Source organism: Phyllopteryx taeniolatus, chromosome 19 (assembly GCF_024500385.1).
Source record: "Phyllopteryx taeniolatus isolate TA_2022b chromosome 19, UOR_Ptae_1.2, whole genome shotgun sequence".
In the NCBI taxonomy this organism is placed as follows: Eukaryota; Metazoa; Chordata; class Actinopteri; order Syngnathiformes; family Syngnathidae; genus Phyllopteryx; species Phyllopteryx taeniolatus.
In genome coordinates, this window is record NC_084520.1 from 12896061 (window position 1) to 12917494 (window position 21434).

General features: G+C 43.5%; 1 protein-coding gene across 6 annotated transcripts in view; it reads right to left on the reverse strand.

Moving 5' to 3' along the window:
* Positions 1-21434, reverse strand: part of kcnc3b (potassium voltage-gated channel, Shaw-related subfamily, member 3b) — a 51214-nt gene that overhangs the window by 21145 nt on the left and 8635 nt on the right. For 5 of the 6 annotated variants that reach the window (XM_061756138.1, XM_061756137.1, XM_061756136.1 and 2 more), the window contains exons 2-4: positions 20032-20716; positions 2152-3133; positions 403-597 (exon numbers count right to left, since the gene is read on the reverse strand). In XM_061756138.1, the coding sequence (XP_061612122.1) occupies positions 403-597; positions 2152-3133; positions 20032-20652 (1798 nt within the window). In that variant the 5' untranslated portion in view covers positions 20653-20716. Of the gene's footprint in view, positions 1-402; positions 598-2151; positions 3134-20031; positions 21324-21434 lie in introns of those variants that run through there. The other variant, XM_061756135.1, reaches the window with a different exon arrangement.

Here is a 21434-nt window from a genome sequence, read left to right on the forward strand (position 1 = left end):
AACAGAAGTGACGAGAAGAAAATTAATGCATGGTCAACTGTCTGAGTCCAGAAGACAGAGAAAGACTGTTTTATGAGCATGGATGGATGCCACAGTACGTACAAACCCAACGCACAGACACCGTGGACAGATGGACCAGGTCAGACCAGAAACAAAGCAATCAAATCAAGGAGACGCACAGAAGCTTTCGAGGTCAGACACAAGTAATCAAACCAAGCGCTGATGACGCACGGACAACATGGATGTAAAGAGGCGCTAACAAACAACAGCAGAGCACAAGAGCCGAGTGTGCATGTGAGTATGCGATTGGAGCCAAATACTGCATCTTCCTGGCTGAAGCATCCCTTCTAAATGTTTCCTCAATGTAAACAACATGTTTGCGTCAGCGGTTTCCGGACGTACCTTTCCGCACGTTCCCATCTGTGGCTCGGAATTCCCTGGTGTTAAGCAGGAAGCAGGCGCGGTCCTGCTGGTAGCGTTCCCGGGTCGGACCCCGCCCGATGGGGCTCCTCTCGTCCGGGCTGAGCACCTGGTCGATGGTGGGGCAGTCTTCGTTGGCCAACGCGGCCGAGGCCGCGTCACCGTTCTGCTTGGAATCTGCACAGGGAACGGCGGTGTGGGTACGGCAACCGTGACGCTGATGCGGAAAATACATTACGCTACATTTTCTAGTACATGTCAGCAGTTTTTTTTTTTTATGTTATCACACAATAATAATAAGATTATTAAATGAATCAAACAATGAAAGTAGAGTAAGAGGAATATTCACGATTATTTGTCACAGGAACTACTGAAACACTCTTCACACACAACTGAAATGCTCTTGCCCGCATAAAGGGTTAGCTTTAGAGTTACTGAAAAACTGAAATTATAATTATATATTACAATATTTCATATGGAATATTTCAGCATGTGCAGTATTAAATGGCAGCATTTTAGTATGACACGTGTGAGGATTTCAGTTGTTTGTGTTTGAAAGGTAATCCTAAATAATGTCCCTGACAGCTCCTCGTTGTGCCAAACCGCATCTACATTTAGAATGTTAACAAACGTTTAATGCAAAGATATGTAGTAGGTTGACCTTAGAATAGCAGCTTTACGTCCTGTGGAAGCTGGTAAACTGGATAAAGTGTCACCCAAGTTGCCGTAGTGCCGAAATAGTGAATTAGTCTACGGAACAGTCGGGGGAGCCTAGTTGTAGTCGTGAAAAGGGGAAATCAGTTAAACGTAGACAAATCCCAACATCCTGCCTAAATAGCTAATGAATCAGGAAACAAGACTTTTTTTTTTTTGATGAAGTGCAAGAAGGCAACGCAGACGAAATGTCGTAAAACTGCCGAGGAGGGCAATATTTTTGAGCTCCCTGATGATCGGCGTGATGCATTAAAGGTGCACAGACGTAAAAAGCAAACCGAGTGCCAAATTACCTCCCTTCATGGTTTTATTGGTGACATCACAGAGAAAATATGCCAAGTCAGCGCAATTTGAAAGGCATTAAGCCGTTTTAATAGATAATTGAGTTCACTCTCCCCCTGCCATTATATATTGTTTGTTTGCTCCAAGCTGGCCTGAAGGCAAGCGGTTGATAATAAATTACACGAGTTCTGAAGAGCCTGCTGATTTCTCCAGGGTGGATGTAGAATCTACTGTGAATCACATCTTGATGACACGCCCACCTCTTGAGTGGGCAAACGTTTGTGCTCAATGATCACAATTGATTTTGAAAATGGACAGATGGGCCGAGTGAGATTTTAAAAAAAAAACATTACAGTTAAAATGTGTATCGAAAAGATTTTACATTATTATTATTAATGATTTCTATTTTTGTATTGTATTTGTTAAATTAAGAAAAAGGGGGGCCGGGGGAATAACAAAGTAAAAAAAATAGCCTGACTTGACAGCCAGTGAGTGGACCAGGGCTTCGGTCTGTCACAGCCTCTTTAGAGCGCCTCATTGTCGCGGCGTGGAAAAACCCCAGGACGACCCAAGAACGGGCCTTGCTTTGGCAACCCCAGTTTTAACTCCTCCAACCCACATCACCCTGTTCCCTGCCTGTTAACACGTTAGCCACGTCAGTTGCACCGGAGATCCGCAAATCGGCAGAACAGTCCGAGAAGGTAATTCCCAAAGAGGAAAAAGGAAACAGCTCACCTCTGTTGATCTCTATAATTTCTTCTTGGGCGAGGGGGCAGTCACCCCCGAGGCCTCCGGAGCCCATCACTCCGCCTAGGACATTTCCCAAGAGTCTTTGCGGTGAGGCAGTAGCCATGGCCAGGGCATCCGGCTTGCAGTAGTTGGGAGAGCCCGGCTGAGGTGCTCTCGGTATGTGTTTGTTCTTCTTTTTGGGCAACTTTTGTTTGGCCATGGCCAGAGAGTAGTACATGCCGAAGTTGTTGACGATGACGGGAACGGGCATAGCGATTGTCAGCACGCCGGCCAAGGCGCACAGAGCCCCCACCAGCATCCCCGACCACGTCTCCGGGTACATATCTCCGTAGCCCAACGTGGTCATGGTCACCACGGCCCACCAGAAACCGATGGGGATATTCTTGAAGTTGGTGTGGGCGTTCGCTGCCGGGTCGTCCGGGTGCGCGCCGATTCTCTCGGCGTAGTAAATCATCGTGGCGAAGATGAGGACGCCGAGGGCTAAGAAGATGATGAGCAGGAGGAATTCGTTGGTGCTAGCACGGAGGGTGTGGCCGAGGACTCGCAGGCCCACAAAGTGACGGGTCAGCTTGAAGATTCGGAGGATGCGGACGAATCGCACGACGCGGAGGAATCCCAGGACGTCCTTGGCGGCCTTGGAGGAGAGACCGCTCAAGCCCACCTCCAGATAGAAGGGCAGGATGGCCACAAAGTCGATGATGTTGAGCGTGCTTTTGAAAAACTCGACCTTGTCGGGGCAGAAGATGACTCGCAGGAGGACCTCAATGGTGAACCAGATGACGCACACGCCCTCCACGTATGTCAGCCAGCTGTCGGTCACCACCTCGTAGACGATCTCCTCGCGCGTGACGTTGCCCACCGTCACGTTCTCGGTCTTGTTGAGGATGGTGTTGAAGGCCTCGTGCGTCTCCATGCAGAAAGTGGAGATGGAGATGAGGATGAAGAATAGGGAGCCAAACGCCACATACTGGGAGGGAACGGAGAAGAGAAACCAACGAGGAGTTAATTGCAAGTGAGGATAATTAATGAGCCCTGCTGCAAAGAGCGAAAAAAAACACAGACACATGTTTAGACAGTGGTGCCTTTAGATGTGAGTTTCATTCATTATGCGACCAGGCTCTTATCTCAAAGCGTCTGTTCGCATTGAAATGAATGGAAATACCAATAACCAACTACTTTCCTATTATCCAGGACTTTGGCGCCATCTTGTGGCATCTTAGCTTTACTGAAAGACTACAAAAATGGTGCCAAAAGCCCTAAACGGAGGGCGGTGAATTTTTCAGTGAATAACGGGACATTAGGTTCCCTTTGCTAAATATCATAATACAATCATCATGATTTATATTACACACATTATACCCTGTAGATAGTGGGCTGTCTCAGTTCACTTGACGTCTGCATATATTGCATTCAACTCTAAACTTGTCCAGGAGATAAGTCAAATCTCTGGACTTTAATTTAATTAGAGCGCAGGTGTTGCCTGAGTTAGGGGGTCCGGGTGGAGTTTATGAAACAGGATGAGAAATTAGAGAGCGAAAGAAAAGAGGTGGAATAACTTCCTAATCTTACTATATGTATTATTATTCAGAACATTTTCAAGTAAAAACATAAACTATAGACACACATGTTTAATAGAGTGAAATGTAAAAGATGCTACGTTGTTTGACTGCATTTCCCCCACCGTGTTTTATGAGCACAGTTGAACCCCTATAAAGATTTTTTCCCTCCTAGAGAGTTTTTTTTTCTCCCCAAGCATGGAGACTTCCCCCATTACTCATGAAGGCAATTTTCTGTGTAAACTGCGAGTGCACTTTTTATTCTATGTACTGAAGCAATTGTCAATGAATCAATTCCATTGTGTGCACGATTACCGCGCAATCTTTCCCTGGTGCAGTCCGTTCCAGCGGGGCCGCAGTGTGTATTTATAGATGCAGTATACTTTGTGCTTCATCAAATAAATAATAAAACACAGACATGGCCCAAAGAGCAAAAAGAGAAAGGTAATTCATACTTGAGTGGAGCCCATATATATAAGGGGCCTGAGTGCCCTTAGTGTATTGTGCGTGCCACTGTGTATTTTTGACATATTTTTGTGCACTTATGTAATATCCAAAGCAAACTTCCTTCAAAGAGACATAAGCGATTTCAATTGTATTACTAGGAAAGCTAATAGACATTTATCTATAGAACACATGAGCTAACGTTCAGACCCCCCCAAAAAAAGAGGTGACACGGCAGGAGAGTCGGTAGATGTCCGGTAAGCGTGGCCTGCAGGGGCGTGTGGAGGAGTCCATTATAGAGGCAGCAAAAGGGCTGCATTCATGTACACATTAGTTCAAGTACACCACAATACTCCACTTCTGTAACCCAAAGAATTCTGCTTCCTTTTCCCTCTCCATCTCTTTCCTGTACCTCTTTTCTCCTCTGCTATGTCTGACCTACTTTCTCATATTGCTGCAATGCTCTCCCCCTCTATCGCCCAAATGCGCGCGCGTGCACACACACGCACACACACACACACACACACACACACAGAGCTTCTCAATCACCCTCCTCCTACCACTACCCCCATGCCGGTGTGTCTCGGGGAAGCAAGATAGCACTAGCGGGACCTGCTCGTTACGCTTCCTCATTGGCTGGGACTTGCACACGTACAAATGAGGGCAAGCAGAAGGAAAAGAATAAGGAGTATTAACCTGAAGTGCTATACTCTTATTTCTTACAATGCCGTGTGTGATGTAAACCGTACTGTCACGTATCATCTTGGCACAAATAGCACAAGAAATTGTATTAAATCGTCCTCTTTGCCCCACTTCTGCAACTTTTTGGGTCCGAAAAGAGAGTTCCCCAAACTTTGTAGAGCCACGGTACATATTTCACGTTAGAAAAACAACAAATTATATATCGTCGCTGTCGGGCGGTAACCTTATATGCCCGAATATGGTCAATTTCATTTCATTTACTTGATTAGTCATCAAATTTTTTAACAAATCAACACTGTTGGTGTGTCCCCATATTGTCTGTTGTTTTTATGCATTACTAACTGGTTGAACGTGTTGAAAATAGCTTGAAAACAAATGTATTAACTCTTCTGAACGCTCAGCTGTCTGAGAAAAGAAAAATGCGCCTCTTCCCTCCCTCTGCGGATGCCGAGCGGCATTATGTCGCTTCAAGATTGAAAGTCGGATGTTTTTATAGTGTGAAAAGTTGAGATAGAAAAATTTGCAGAAGCCCGGTTTGTTGAGAGAAAAAAAAAATGCTTCAGTGTAGAAGGAACTGGTCAGCCACGAAGTTAACCATCACTTGCGGCTCTAAGGCATTTGAGAAAAGGTTCTGGGGCAAGATGTAGCGACAGTCGTTTGTTTTTGTGATGTATTAAAGGCAGCAATATAACTTATAATACCAACTTTAATGATGTAGTGTTTTTTTTTTTTTGTTTGTTTTTTATTTCCTGAGAAGTAGTGATTTTGGAGATGCCAGGATTCCGCTCAACACCAATGACACAGTATATATTGCATCTCACAAAAGTGAGTACACCCATTACATCTTTTAGAAATATGTGATTATATCTTTTCATGGGACAACGCTTTGCTACAGTGTCAAGTACAGTCTACAGTTTATGTAACAATGTAAATTTACTGTTAAGTGAGTCCACCCCTAAGTGAAAATGTCAAGAGCTGTCACTAAACGTCACTGGCATAGATAGGTAGATGAACAAAGATACATTATTTGTAGTCAATAAATAATAATTTCAGGACCAATTAAGTGACATTTGATAATTTCCCATGGCAACACTGATGATCTCTCACAGTCACAGTGATTAGGAATTGCTGATCTTCGTTAAAAAAAAAAAAAAAAAAAAAACTCCAGGCAGGATTTTTTAATAATCTGAGATTTCACTTTCTTTTCTTTTACTGCCCACTCTTTATGAAATAATTTCAAGTATCTCTGTACTGCAACCTTAGTCATCATGAATTCCAGGTCCCACCTTCCTGCACAGTCTGACTGTGTCGTCTTGCCCAGATTTGTAGTTGTTGTTGTGGTAGTAGTTGTAGTTGACTCAGTCATTGGTCAGTGTTACAAAGTAAATCCAAATTTAGTAGAAAATTGCACAAAAAGTTAAGCAGTTGAGCTGCAATGTGAGCGTTATTGCGTTTGAATAAACTCTTACTGCAACGCCACCACGAATGCTATTAATATACAGTAAAATAAAACAAAGCCTTTTCAAGTAACGCCCAAAATAACACAGCTTTCTGCTAATTACAGAGCATTACTTTTTGTACCAAATCCCACCGAATTCTCAGGAGAGCAGGCTCAACGCGCGCACAAAGGAGAAAAACTGTGGCCAAGCTACAGTAACACACAAAAGAGAACATAGTGGCAAGGCTACAGTAGCGTCTTCTACAGTATGTAGGCTACGCAGGTGGAGGCACAGGAGGGGGTGGACAGGTGGGAGGGAGACCAGACGATGCTCGCGTGGAGATGCATGAAGGAGAAAGTTGAAAGTTGATGCTGAAAAATGACACAGAAAGTTATGAAATGTAGATGAAGCCAACATTTTAAGTTGACCGCACTTTGTATGTTAACTGTTCCTAGGGCTTGTTTAACCAGATAATATTTTATTTATTTTTTTTGCCATATGTGCAGAACTCTGTTGTTAGCCGAGGAGCCACTGTATGGTTTTTGTCATCTGACATGTTTGCTCAGGCCATGTGGATTGACATGAATGAAGTTGTTTAACTGAGTTATAAGACCAACCAAACAATATCCAACTGAGATATATGAGATCTTAACATCGGAAAAAGTCACCTATCCCACATGCATTCAAAAGATCGTGCCACAGCTGCTTTGATTTATTTATTTTTTTCAGCAAAGAGGAGTAGAAAATTCGATGCGTTGCTTTTGATCTAATTTGAACAGCGCAGCATTAATACACTGTAGCAAGCCAAAATGGCGTACACGGGTTTCCTTTTTTACATCACACTGGGAAAATGCAAAGCAACTTCAGTAATTTATTATATTTATGTAAAGCACTGCAAATTTTTTTTTAAACCAAACCACTGCAAAATTAAAATAAAATGTATCTGATTTTGGCATTTCAACTTACTTACTGCAATAAAATAAACATGGGGTAAATTCAGTTGATTCGACAAGATTTGGAAAGGCATACTCCTGTCTATATAATTTCCCACAGTTGACAGTGCATGTCAGAGCACAAACCAAGCATGAAACCAAAGGAACAGTCCGTAAACCTCCGTGACAGGCACAGATCTAGGGAAGGGTACCTAAACTGCCCAAAGATAGCTGTGCCACGCTTGGGGCATCATATTCAATCAAACTTGAGGCTATAATTGCTGCCAAAGGTGTATCAACAAAGTACAGTGATCTCCGCTCCCCTCGGGCAGGAGGCTACGGAGCACCCGATGCAGGACCACATCAGCCCCCATAAACAAACGATCGCACAAGAACACCAGAATCACAAACCAGCGACTACTGTGCCTCATTAAAAGGACAAAACATTAAAAACACATGCAGTTCAACAACCACTGCAAACTACCTAATATTTAAATCAGGTAGAAACGGACTTGGATGTGATTACATTGCGCACATGTACGAAACGTTGCAGCCGGCGAGTGGACGAAACCCACCCGCGTGCACGCATGCAGGTGTTTGTGGCTGCGAGCTCACGTAGGCGACCGACACGAGTCGTCTCCTGGACAAAACTCAGAACGCGAGCGAGACAAAACGACGGTCGAGCGGACACCGTGCACACACACGCGCACGCAGACGAGTGCCACATTGAAAAGAAAGAGTTGGACGACAACGATAAAAAGGAGGAGTTGCAATCTGTCATACTTATTTATCTCCCCCCCACCGTGTGCATCCCCGCTGTGAACGTACGATGCGGTGGTGCACTGTAATACAGGCGAGGTGAAGCCAATAATGCGCTCGATTCTCTATAGTAAAGCCCGCCGCGTGTGACACCTGCAGCCAGAATGACCTTCAAGGCCCGATGGAGTCTCCGTCGCTCGCCAGACTCTCAAATTAGATTCAGAGAGATCATCAACATAAATTTAAAAGGGTGAGAGTCAGAGAGAGGAAAAAGAGAGAGCGTGAAGGGGAAGGGCATGGAGCGTCGATTGTGTTTGGACGGCAAAAGTGAAAGAATGGAGGGGAAGGGGACGGACAAAGAAGACAATGGCGTGCTCCTCGCAATGAGGAGAGAGGACAACAAACGGGAGGTGGTGGAGAGGCCGGGGGGTATGCGATATAGAGATGGTCGCCGCCGATTTGTGCGGTGCACCACACTCGTTCTTAACGGGACCCTTGTGGTGTTGTGTTTACTGCGGCACCATCCAGAAGAGCTTTATCATTACAGTATTACACACGCCCCCCCCCCCCATCACCATCCCCTGCCTGGCTCTCGGTCGCCATGGCAACCGCTGCGTTAGTCTCTGCATTGGAAGATTGAAGATTAGGTATTTTCTTGCAAGAAGGACCAAAAAAAACAACACCACAAAAGCAGCGTACACAGTGTTTGTTTCAAGACTACTTCCATGAGCTTTTAAAAGCATTTACACTTTTTTAAGTCACACGCCACCATCTTCTAAACACACACCATCTTTGTGTGGCGTGGGCAATCATCCAATTTCATTGAATTGCTCTGAAAATGATTCACAACAAATAATGTGTCTTTGTTGCACTATCTCTGCCGGCGACATATAGTGGCGAGCAGTCAAAAATGTACTGCTCTTCCGCTGTCTGTCTGACTTTGACATCCTCTGATTGAGTCCAACAGGAACGGTCCTCCAACCACAAACATACACAAAAATACTCCAACATAAAAACTACCTGGGAAGAAGACATATCCTGAATGAGGCGTGACAAATGAACATTTAGACGACGTGTAATGGCGAACGTTCACACCTTACGGTGGACGATGACGGGATGATTCCTCAATTATTTCGGGGCAAACGGCGGCATCCATCGCTCAGAAACTCTCAATGTAGCGGCTCAGATTGCGGCTCGAGTGTAACCTTGGGGTGGGTTATCATCATCATCATCATCATCATCATCATCATCGGCTGGTGTATCCCAGTATAGCACATCCAGAAGAGTACAGTAAACTCAAGAGGAGATTACAAAATAAAAGTAAAATGTCAACAAAAAAAAAGACGGGTTCCTTGAGGACGTATAGCGTGCCGAGTGGACGAGCGGTGAACCTGAGAAAAGTGCACTGAATTCATCTCCTCCCCACACATTTTCAATTATGAATGATATCTGTGGCTTTAAGTCATTTATAACTCCCAATTGTAACACTTCCTCATGTGAGTATGAACTGGTAAGGTTCGTAAAATACTGCCGGGCCAAATTCAATTCATGCTGCATTTGAGAATGCTGGGAAGTTGGAAACACCTCAAAACATTCCCTTCAAACATGAACACAAAAGAAAAACATTGCTATTGACCATGATGGGCCAGTATAAGCTTAGTTTTTGAATAATTGTCCATTCATATGAGTAGTCCTGTTGACTGGCAAAACAGTTAAGGGCCTAGCTCACCTCCCAACTAAAGAAAGTTCTGAATTCCCAGTTTTCTTGAAGGGAGCATTCGTCCAAGAAATATCTATCGCATTCAACTCAAATTAGATTGCGCTTAGTTTGTTGGAATGACATTGCTGACAGATTGTGTTGGCACTGGCGTTTCCCCTTTCCCCTAATCACCACAGTCAGCCAAGATCGCTTTGCCTTACGTCTACACTTTGTTTGTACACAAAATCACAGAATGCACCCGGATAGCGTGAGAGACACAATATATTATATATTTGGTGCTGGTGTCTCACGGTACTAAAACAGATGTTACAACACCGAAGAAATGACACTTTGCTACAAAGTAGTCAATGTACAGCTCGTATAAAAGTGTAAATTTACTGTCCCCTCAAAAGAACTCAACTCGAAGCCATTAATGTCTAGACCGCTGGCAACAAAAGTGAGTAAACCCCTAAGTGAAAATGCCAGAATTGTGCCCAAAGTGTCTGAATTTGTTGTAGCCACCATTATTTTCTAGCACTGCCTTAAGCTTCACAGGTTGCCACTGGAATCCACATGTAAACTGTAGGGACTGATTCACTTGCTCATATTTCTGGAAAAATAGGACTCGTTACAAAGTAATATAATGGTAAATTATTCTCCGTTACTCTCAATGTACATCTAAATTTGATGAGGGAAAAAAAAAATTCAGCTGATATCCAAACACTGCTACCTGCTTTATTGAAATCACAACAACACATTTTCAGAGATTCCCTGAATGACTCAACTGCACTTGACACGCACGCCCGTGTATAACGTCACAGTCTTATCAGTGCTGCAGTATTCACAAGCGCCCTCCTCCCTCCGTTGCATTTACACTGCAGTCCTGTCAAACATTCGTGAGGAGGACAAACAAATAGTAACAATGAGCTGCATGTGTCCTTTCCCTCTGTCATCTGCTTTGCATTCAGCACATATTACTGCAGCACATTATGTGCACTTGTCCTTGCGACGCAGACACTCCCCTCCCCCTCCCCCACTTTGTGAGCCAATCCCTCCTTCTCTTTTTTAGCGCCATCTCTCGCTCTGCTCTGCACCCGTCATCATGTCCGACACACACCAGGTGAGTTTGGTTATGACATCTTCACAAGCCTTTTTTTTTTTTTTTTTTTTTTTAGTCCTGTCTTTGTCTGTAATCTGTCTGATAGCGCAGTAAAACACATACAATAAATATACTGTTGCTGCAGAATGTGACTACTGTCTTTCAAGTTTCAATATTATGCATACCAACGGTTTTATACATTGTACATACAGGGTGTATTACAGTATAGTTCGTCATTACTGCTACATCATTGTATATCACTGTCTACTTATCAATAGTCTTGGTCAAAATTATACAACCATCGGTGTCAAATCTACCGGTATCTTAAATTACGAGTGGGATTTTGGATGCTAGGCAGATGTTGTGGCTAATCTAAAAAAAATTTCTTCCTAAAATTTTGGCTCGCAACACAAAGCAAAAATAAAATTAAATTAAAGTCGGAAACGTCATAGATTTGTCCACCACTGTAATTGGTGTCAAGGAAGTACTGTATGCTGACGCGATCCATCTAGACTGCGAGATGAAGATCTTTGCATGTGGGGGAGGAGCTAAGTTTAGCCTGGGTTGTTAGCAGAGGTTACAGAGCGCGTTCACTGCCTCTGTATGTTTTTGCTGGCGTATACTTTCAAAATCCGTCTGTAAGCCATTTAGTGTAATTTTAAGGATAATGTTGTATAATGTTGTAGTCACAATAACCGAACGTGCATGTTCAGTTAATTGTAGACAATGACCCTAATGACGATAAGCGCTACAGACAGTAAGGAGTAAGTAAGTAAGGAGTAGAAAGTACGGATCCATTTTCAAATGTAGGAAGAACATGTAAAACATCAGAAAAATAAATACTCAAGTAAAGTATAGCTACTTGAACAATAGATTTAAGCACAGTTTTAGAAGTATTTGTACTTCCCACCACTGCCCGCTCATCTCTGCGCAAGCTCGGCTCTTTAGTGCTGACCGTGCACTTAATTATTCCCAAACGGGGCAAGTTAAGCCTGACATCGCCACTGATAACCTCGAGATTGGATGCAGGTCGGCGCGGTGAGTCATTGGTGCGCGCACGCCGCACGCGCAACCGCTTGGACGGCAGGCGCAATCGAGAGGAAGCAGATGGCCACGCGGGAACGCGGCCAATCGAAGTTTTTCCTCGTTGAATCACACAATCTTCAAGCATGTTTTGCCACTTGTACTACAGTACAAAATGGCCAACTAACTCCGTTTGAGTTTTGACTTGGAGTGACATTATATCACAATTTATTATGTACATTAGTTTTTTTGTTGTTGTTTTTTTAGGCAAAACAAATACCTTTCTAAATCAAGAGAGAGCAATCATTAACTATATTATAAAATACAATCACCGGCCACAAAATTAGGGACACCTGCACAGTGTGATACACAGTCTCACAGTTTCATATAGCGACAAACGAAGTGAAAAATGGATTATTATTTCAATTATTGTTGTTGACGTTTTCAGCGTTGTTGAATTGCACTGCACCATACTGAGAGCTGTTTCTAAGTTTCTATTGTTAAATATTGTTGAACGTGTAGTGCTCTGATCGTGTCAAGGCAGAATTTTCGAATGAGAATGATGCAGATCCAGTTTATATTGTTATTTATTAGCAGATGTACCTAATGAAATGTCCGTAGAAAGTACAACACATTTTTCCCCCCTATTTGTTTATTGAACATATACGGAAAACAAAACAATTAACAGAAGATAAACCTGCGACAAATGGAAAACAAAACAAAGCAACAACAAAACAAGGAAATAATAACACGTCTGTTTTATGTTTTATTTGTTCTTGTTTTTTTTTTATATAAATATCCCTGTTCCTCTCAGATTATAAAAACGTTCTCTTATCTCGAACAGCCTCTGAGTAGTGTGGGGAAGTGAATTGTTGTGTATTTTATACATAAACTGTGCCATTTTGAATTCAACTAAGTCGTAGAATTTGAGTGTATTTAAATATTGATATGCAGTCGATTGGTTGGTTTTATGTAGCCGGATCGATTAATAATTCTGATTGGATTTTTTTTGGGAGTAGATTGAAGACTGAGTACATGGATGAACAATCATCAGATCAGATAATTGTAGCATTTGTTGAGCAGTTCATTTAAAACTAAAAGTCGAACAAAAATGATTATCTGGGGAGTGGGTTAAAAGACTTTTTAGTTGGTAAACGGGCATGCATGTGTGCGTGCGTGGGTGTGCGTGAGGGCGCTCCTCAGGGGTTACACGGGGAGGCGTGTCGAATGCAGTGATTTATCCGTGCGCCGTAAACGCGAGCCCTCAGCGGAATGCTTTATGGGCTGCTCCGCTTCCATAGTACGGGGCCAATGCGGAAAGGTGAGTGTACTGAGAAGGATTGATGCCCGCTCGGGTGTTTGAAAGGGTCAAAAGTGATATGCATAATGGGAGTGGATAAATGTGTGTTGTGCCACTTCAAGTCCTTTAGTTACACTGTAGCCTGCATATTCCACATGAATAATTCATGAATGCCACCATGGAACCAAATTTAGGTTTGGTTGACATACTTTAGTGTAGCAGTCAATGCACATAGACTCTAGTTGGAAAACATTTTTTTGGGGTTTTTTTTTTTTTTTTTTTTTTACCAGATTGGGTCCCTTACACCAAACATCAGTCAAGCATAACCCTAAATACCATTTTTGTTTTTTAAGTCATAAGGTTTTCATAAATTCATATTTTTTGGTAGGAAAGAAGTTGTAATTTTATGAAAAAAACCAAGACATATTTTGTCGGGGTAAAAATGTTGCCATCTTATGAGAATAAAGTTGGATTTTGTGTTAGCATTAAGCTAAAACAGACTTTACAAAAGCAAACGGCTACGTGGTTGTTTTAAATACACGACATGCAATATTTTTTTTTGTTTTATGTTTATATGTCAGATTTACGTGACAGTCATATCACAGCTTTTAATTGCTAAATTAGGGCGGAGTTATTGGTTTATGCGCCAGTATGCATCTTTTTAGAGGATCCAAAATAATGAATTGCAAATGATTTTGCTGACCCCCCACAGCTACGGCTCGCAGACCCCAGTTTGTGCTCCGCAGATTTAGAGAACCGCAACTCCCACCACTGTAATCAACTGTAGCTTCTCCAAGTCCCAAGAAGATGGTCCTAATTAACTGGAAGCAGGAGGCTGAGTCAGCACTTAACCAGCAAGACTAAATTGATCTCGGTGCAGAGGAGGAGGAAAGTACATAAAGATGACACGAGCAGAATTTGGAGTGATGGCGAGACGTGCAGTTTCTGTCTGAAAACTACTGTGATACTTCGGCTTCCTCCCCCCCCCCCCCCCCCCCCCCCCCCCCCCCCCCTCCCCCCAGCTGCGTGACTGCAATAACTCAGTCAATGCAGCATTCCAGTCATGTCAACACTTTAGACCCGGGGTTCTCAAACCTTTCACATAAAATCACACCTTAAATTTTTTTTATTCTAATTACCATCATTAAAATACAAGAGTGTAGTAGGCCTATGTGCTCTTTTTAAAAAAATGAGACGGGGGTGAAATTCCTACAACGTGCATTTAATATTATTGTAAGCCATCATAACATCGTGCACAGTTTGAACTTTAACACTGCGCTTAAATATAGGAATATGAATAAACAATTTAATAATGATTTAATTAAATTGTATTGCACCTAAATAAAAAATTTAACCTGAATAAGGGTTTAAAAACAAACGATTCTTAAAAATTAATACCACACTTTGATAAGCATTGCTTTAAACTATTAAACAAATGTTGCATGAAAGAACATTTACAGAAATTTGAGTCAGGACCCAAAATATTTTTAGCAAATAGTGTTGTTGCAATTTAAAAGAAATACATTTCTAATTTTGGTTTTGGTCTCAAAAAGCTTGATTGATTGATAATAATAATAATAATATGATTTTACACCAAAATTAACAGACTTTACTGTGATTACCTACTTAAAAATGACCTCTTTGGGTTACTTTTGTATTTATTAGTCGTCAATGTAGTAGTAGTACTAGTAGTAGTAATGTTGAGTTAACATTACATATTAGTATTATGTAATATAATTAATATTAGTTACAGTAATGCTCATCACAGGAAAAAGGAGATATTAGCAAGCAGAGGTGGCAGGGTGGGGGGGCTGGGGAGCCCCCAACCCACTTTTTACTCAAACACCACCTCTGTTACCAAGTAATACGATTTAAGTTGTTGCACGTTTCCTACTAAATTATCCATCATTACTGTCCCGTTAAAAGCATGTACCTCAAAATTGTGATTTTGTTTTTTTGTTTTTGCTGAAACTCAAGCAAATGTAATCTTCTGTGATGAATGTGAAGAACGGCGACTTTGTATTGATTTAGTATCTGAGCTTGTCTTACACGCTAAAACAAAGTAATCATTTTGCCAGCCGAGACAGAAATGAAGGCTTCTTTTTTTTCCCTTCCCTTTTGCTATGTTCACAAGTGGCCCACAGGGAGACGAGCACGTGTGGGGGTGGGAAGTCGGCTTCTCAGCCGGGGTTTTCCAACAGGTACGGCTGGGAAGCGCAAATACAAGCAGAGTACCCAGTGATTAATTCCACAACGCTTGAGTGCATTTCCACGAGAGAGAGAGAGAGAGAGAGAGAGAGAGAGAGAGAGAGTGAGAGTGAGAGTGAGAGAGAGAGAGAGAGAGAGAGAGAGAGAGAGAGAGAGAGAGAGAGAGAGAGAGAGAGAGCAATGTTTGCACTCTAAGAAGAGGGATCATGCGTTTTAGGTTCATAAGAGCTGTTTACCTGCGGTGCAACGGGGACACGCGTAGATCCACAAAGCAATAAAGATCACACAATGTTTATCCCATTCACAGAACGTTCAAATATATGAAACGAACATTTCCAACAACGCTAAAATATACAAATGGGAAGAAAATTTGATTAGAATTTTGTCAATTATGTATACATTGAAACCGTGTTTATTATTAACACAAATTTTTTTTATAGTTTTAAAACCGACCGACCGGACTAATGTTACTGCGACTTCAACCGCAGACATGCCTAACCTGAGCTAACAACACCTAACTACACTCTCATTCGCTGATGCACACGTCACCCACCAGGCCAGGGCCCTCCTTTTAAAGCCACACACATTCAAAGTCACAGATACTACAGTGTAGAATGTGAGGATGCCGACCCCAACTGGAGAAAAATAATACCAGCACGTCAAATGCACATTTTGCATTAGAATGGTTGTTTAATAATGCAAAATCAGCTTTTATCCGATTACTCGACTAATCGTTGGGATAATCGGTAAAATAATAAATTCAAAAAATATTCGATAGCTGTAGTCATGTCATGTTTATGTTGTATGTATACTAGCATTACACAGTTTCTCAATATGGAATAAAATGTATGTTGTAAATACTTTTTTACATTACTTTAATACAAAACAACTATTACTTTTATTCATCCATCCATCCATCCATCCATTTTCTGAGCCGCTTCTCCTCACAAGGTTCGCGGGAGTGCTGGAGCATATCCCAGCTATCTTCGGCCAGGAGGCGGGGTACACCCTGAACTGGTTGCCAGCCAATCGCAGGGCACACATAAAAAACAACCATTCGTACACATTCACACCTACGGGCAATTTAGAGTTGTCAATCAACCTACCATGCATGTTTTTTGGGATGTTGGAGGAAACCGGAGTGCCCGTAGAAAACCCACGCAGGCACGGGGAGAACATGCAAACTCCACAAAGGCGGGGCCGGGATTTGAACCCCGGTCCTCAGAACTGTGAGGCAGACGCTCTAACCAGTCGTCCACCGTGCCGCCTACTTTTATTCGATAAAACAAATTGATTTGACTCTTATTGAATATAATTTATGCTGATACGATGCGATCTTTTGAAAATTGTAATAACTTGCATGTCCATCCCTCGTTAACATGGAAACATTTAAAAGTACAGCTGGACGTATTTAAACTCTCTCCCCTCAAGCTGTGTTGACAGAATCCTCTCCAAGGTGATCTTGCCTTTCCCCTTGTCTTGCTGTTCACCTGCCAATGCATCTTTTTTTGTTTGTTTGTTTCTGTCCACCACAGTGGTTTTCTATCAGGGGACAGACAGCGCGTCCGAGCGGAGGCGGTCGGGGGGTCGAATTTGTGTTTATGGCAGCAATGTGCGCTCCGACACAGCACAATACAAATAGGGACGCAAACCATTGCGGTGCTTGTTGTGACCTTCAGAGGGGATCTAGTGTTGCTCCTCAAAAGTAAGCTACAAGTTTATATAAAACTGACTTGCCAAATGCCGAGCTGACTGCAGCCGCTCGATTATTTTGCTCTCGTGTTTGGCATTCTCGTTTGAGCTCCGAAGGTCAAACAATACAATGCATGGATTGTTATGCTCATATGATGAAAGATTTCTTTCCTCACCACTCGCACTATGACGGGGCCTCCTCCATCATCGTTTGTAGACAACATTTTCTTCCAGATGTGTCCGATATATTTGGTTGGGTTGAGTTCCGTTTCCCTTCCAAGCAATTTACCTCAACACCTTTTTTCGACTAACACTTCAACGCATTCAAACAAAAAGACTTAAATCATCTGCTTTTTTTTTTCTCAATCACGCTGCCTCGGTCAAATGGAATGTTTACTGGTGGTGGCCATCGGAGCGATTGTCACCTGGAAGAAGTCACTTTATTTTGCTTTCTAAAGTCTTGTATCGGACAAGAAACCACATTTGATAACTTATTAAGTCAAAATAGACGCAACATGTGTCACGGTCAAACTGAAAAGCAAAGTTTTATTAGTAGTTTAATATAAATATAATGACAAAATGTTGTTTTTTTCCCCCTTCTTACTGGATGAACATTATCATCCTCTTCTCGGTTTAGCAACTAAATCTCTAGTTAAGATTACTGACCAAAATGTCAACAATACATGATCCATCCATTTTCTGTACCGCTTATCCTCACTTGGGTAACACATTTGCTACCTTTGACCAATTTGTAATTGTATTAGCATTTGTTGCCACTGGTTTACTTTCAAAACAGCAAAAGTGCATCAAGTGGTCTAATGTATGGAAACCAGGGAGAGGAATAATAAGGGCATCAAATGCAAATGGGACTGTACAGTTTAACAGCTCCTTAAAGAGAAACGTGGATGCATGTTGCAGTCCTGCAAAAGAAAGCAGCTGCTGCTTGAGAGGTGATGTGAATGTCTAACACACTAACACACACACACACACACGCACACACAAAGAATATAATCAATGAAATATCAATCGATAAGCTGGCAGACAGTCAGGGGAGCCGAACTCGGGGGGGAGATTGGATGGCTCCGAGCCTTCAAAGATAATCGAAGATGCAAAGACGAGCCCCCGCCTCCCGACATCAAGCGTGTCACGTCCTCCCTTGTTTCGCTCCTCTTCCTACCTCACGAGCTCTCCCACCTTTCACTCCATTTTCCCACCATCTCCCTCAGTCTCCGCTCTCTCACCGCTTCTCCATTTCCCTCTCGCTCTGCCTATCTGCTCCCACCACCCCCCCCCCCCACCCACCACCAGCAACACCACCAGCACCCGCTGCACCTCTTTTCTCTTTCTCCACTGCTCCCCCCTCCTCTCTCCAGCGTCTACTGCAGCAGAAAAGCCAGCATAGATACCAGCACCAGCGTGTGTGTGCGCGCGTGTATACGTGCTGCTACAGTGAATCCACGCGAAAGTAGACGATAAAACACAGGATGAAAATGAAGGAGCGGATGGGGGCTCAAACGAAGACATTGATTTGTTTGATTCATTGCCCTTATTTCTTCTCTCCTCCTGTCTCCCTCGATTCCCTCTCATCTGCTTCTCATCTGTCCCTTTGTATCTCTCCAACATCTCCTCCTCTCTGTCGCCTCTCCTCGCGTCATTTGCATCTCTCCGGACCGAAAAGGTTCTGTTGTGTCGGAAGAAAACGCGAACAACGCAGGGGGAGGGGGGGGGTAGTAAATCATCTGGGTCACATCGCCATTTGACGCTGGCGGATTGGAGCTGGGACATATGAAACACCCAAATGACGACTACACCTGCAATGCACTCTGCATAACCCCCCCCCACACACACACACACACACACACACACACACAAAACTTCAATGCATATGTATAGCCAACATCTCCCTAGCTACCCATTCAGCATTCATCTTAAACATTTTGCAACAATTCCAATCCTCTGATTGGAGAACCTGGCCGCAAGAGCATGTGATGCGACTCACTATGTGGAACTGTTAGAAAAAGCTCACATTTTACTAGTATGAACCTTGGAGGACTTGCAATGCTCTAAAGGAAAAATATAGATATAAATTGAGATTTAAATTGAGACGCATTTTCCGGCATCCGCAACGTTTCCCATCGTCGAGCTCTTCCCAATGGGAGGCGACATGTAATGCTCGGATTAGAGCGACAGTTGAGACCAGTTTCGCGATATCCTCTCACAGTCACAAATTAGGTGACTTGATTTGCATTAACTGTCCATCAATGCAGCAGAACTTCAGTCTTAAAGTGACTTGAGAATGTGTACGGCTATACTAATCTGTGTAATCTGTGTAATTAGACATGGGTGATTGCACAGAGTTGGATTTGGGTGTCCTGGGCTGGGATGATCCAATTCACATTGCAGTTGAGTGGGCGGGGGGGGGGGATCAAAATGCAGCAAAGAAGCACTAACCTATACTGCACCAACCAGTCTTGCACATGCATGATCCATCTTTTTTTTTTTAATCTAAAAAGCACATTATTGTGTATTTACACACACAGAGGACAAGTTGCGCGTAAAAGTCAGGGAGCCCGCGCGTAACAGTCATGTTGCGTTCAAATGGGACAGGGGAGAGAGAGAAGGGGGCTGTCAAAAACAAGTGGAGCAGCACCAAGGGCAAACGTGAGAAAAGACGAGAGCCTCTCTGCTGCAGTAAGTCTGCCGAAGAAAAACAAAAAAGGACAAATGTGCCTCGTAATGAAGGATGCGGAATCATGCAAACGGATGGCGATTACGGCGCGATGCATTTGGGAGCGAATGCAGCATGAAGAGTTTTGATGTGTGCTGAACAGATATAGCTGCCTCATCCTATCTGCATGAATTATTCACCATCCGAAAGTCTAGATTCTGCAATGCAATCCAATGCACGCGATATAGTGAGAGACAGCACAGGTAGCAACAGTGATGCAGCCTATCTCGTATGCGCATAACTTTTGAAAAAAGTTACAAGCTCAGGGGGGGGGGTCAACTCACCCGGGCGTATTTGGACGAGTAGGGGTCCTCGAAGAGTGCCCATATTTTGGGCTGCCAGGTTTTCCACCAGCCCGCCCTCCTGGCGTCCTCCTGCATGCACAGTCTTTTCAGGTCCCCGTCGGCGCCCCCCAAGGCCGGGTCGTCGTCGGGCGCGTCCGGCTCGGGCGTCTCGAAGCTGTCCAGCGCCTCCTCGGCGTCCCGATGCTGGCGGTAGTTCATCCAGCAGCACGCCTCCACGTCCGTCTCGTCGATGCCCCAGAAGGCGAGCTCCTCCTCGAACAGGGGGCCGCACACGTCGTTGGGACAGTGCAGCTTGCCCGTGCGGTAGTAGTTGAGGATGAAGGAGAAGACGGACGGGTGGCGGTCGAAGAAGAACTCGTCCAATTTGGGGTCGTAGTCGAAGTTGCTGAAGGCGTCCGGCTCGGTGAGCCACGACAGGCGGGTGCCGGGCAGGGTCTTCAGGGTGCTCCGGTACGTCTCATGGCGCACCCCGCCGCAGTTTATCACGATTTTCTCGCTTTCCGACGGACAAGTCATGTCTGCGCTGTAACATGCTTTGTTGGACGACTTGTTCCCACCCTTGCGCCCTTTGAAAGAGGATACACACACCGAACTGAGCATAGAGGACCGGAGGAGGGGGGGAGGGAGAAGATGAGAGCAACCGGAGGGAGGTGGGAGGAGGAGTCTGCAGGAAGAGAGAGAGCGTGAGAGAAAGCGAGGGAGGGGAGGGGGACAAGAGAAGCGTTTTAGCGGAATGTGGATTATCAACAATGTAAAGTAGCACGTTAAGGTGGAAAAGGTCACCAAACATTATGTGCACTGGGTGACAAAAGAAGTGGCTTTAAGTTTCAAATGTGTCTGTTTTGGATGGAAAACACGGGTGTCAAACACGAGGCCCAGGGGCCAGATCGGGCCCGCCATGTCATTTCATGTGGCAAGGTGTAAGCACATCATGTGTGTCTATTTCATGTTCTTCTGGACCAAAATTCCAAAATGGTTCCACCTTTAATAGGGTTACGAAATTGCAAGCATTTTAAAATAAGAAAGTTACAAGTGAAGCAGGTAGGCGGCCGTGTTTAACATTTGGATACCATATACTGGATACGCTTGGTTTTTGTGCAGTTTAATTTTCAACTGTACAAAAACCAAGCGGTATACAAAAACTGAAAAAAGGTTTTGGCAAAGCAAATGTCGAAAACCGAATCACTCAGAACTAGGGCATGTGAAAACCGAGGTTCCAATGGATACAGTTAGTAGCAATATGATGAGGCGATATATATAGATACAGAATAGTTCCGCCCGACTTTTTCCCTCCTGCAAATATATATATATATATATATATTTATTTTTTCACAATCATAGTGAACCTCTGAATGAGTTTGACAACCCTGCAACAAATATTG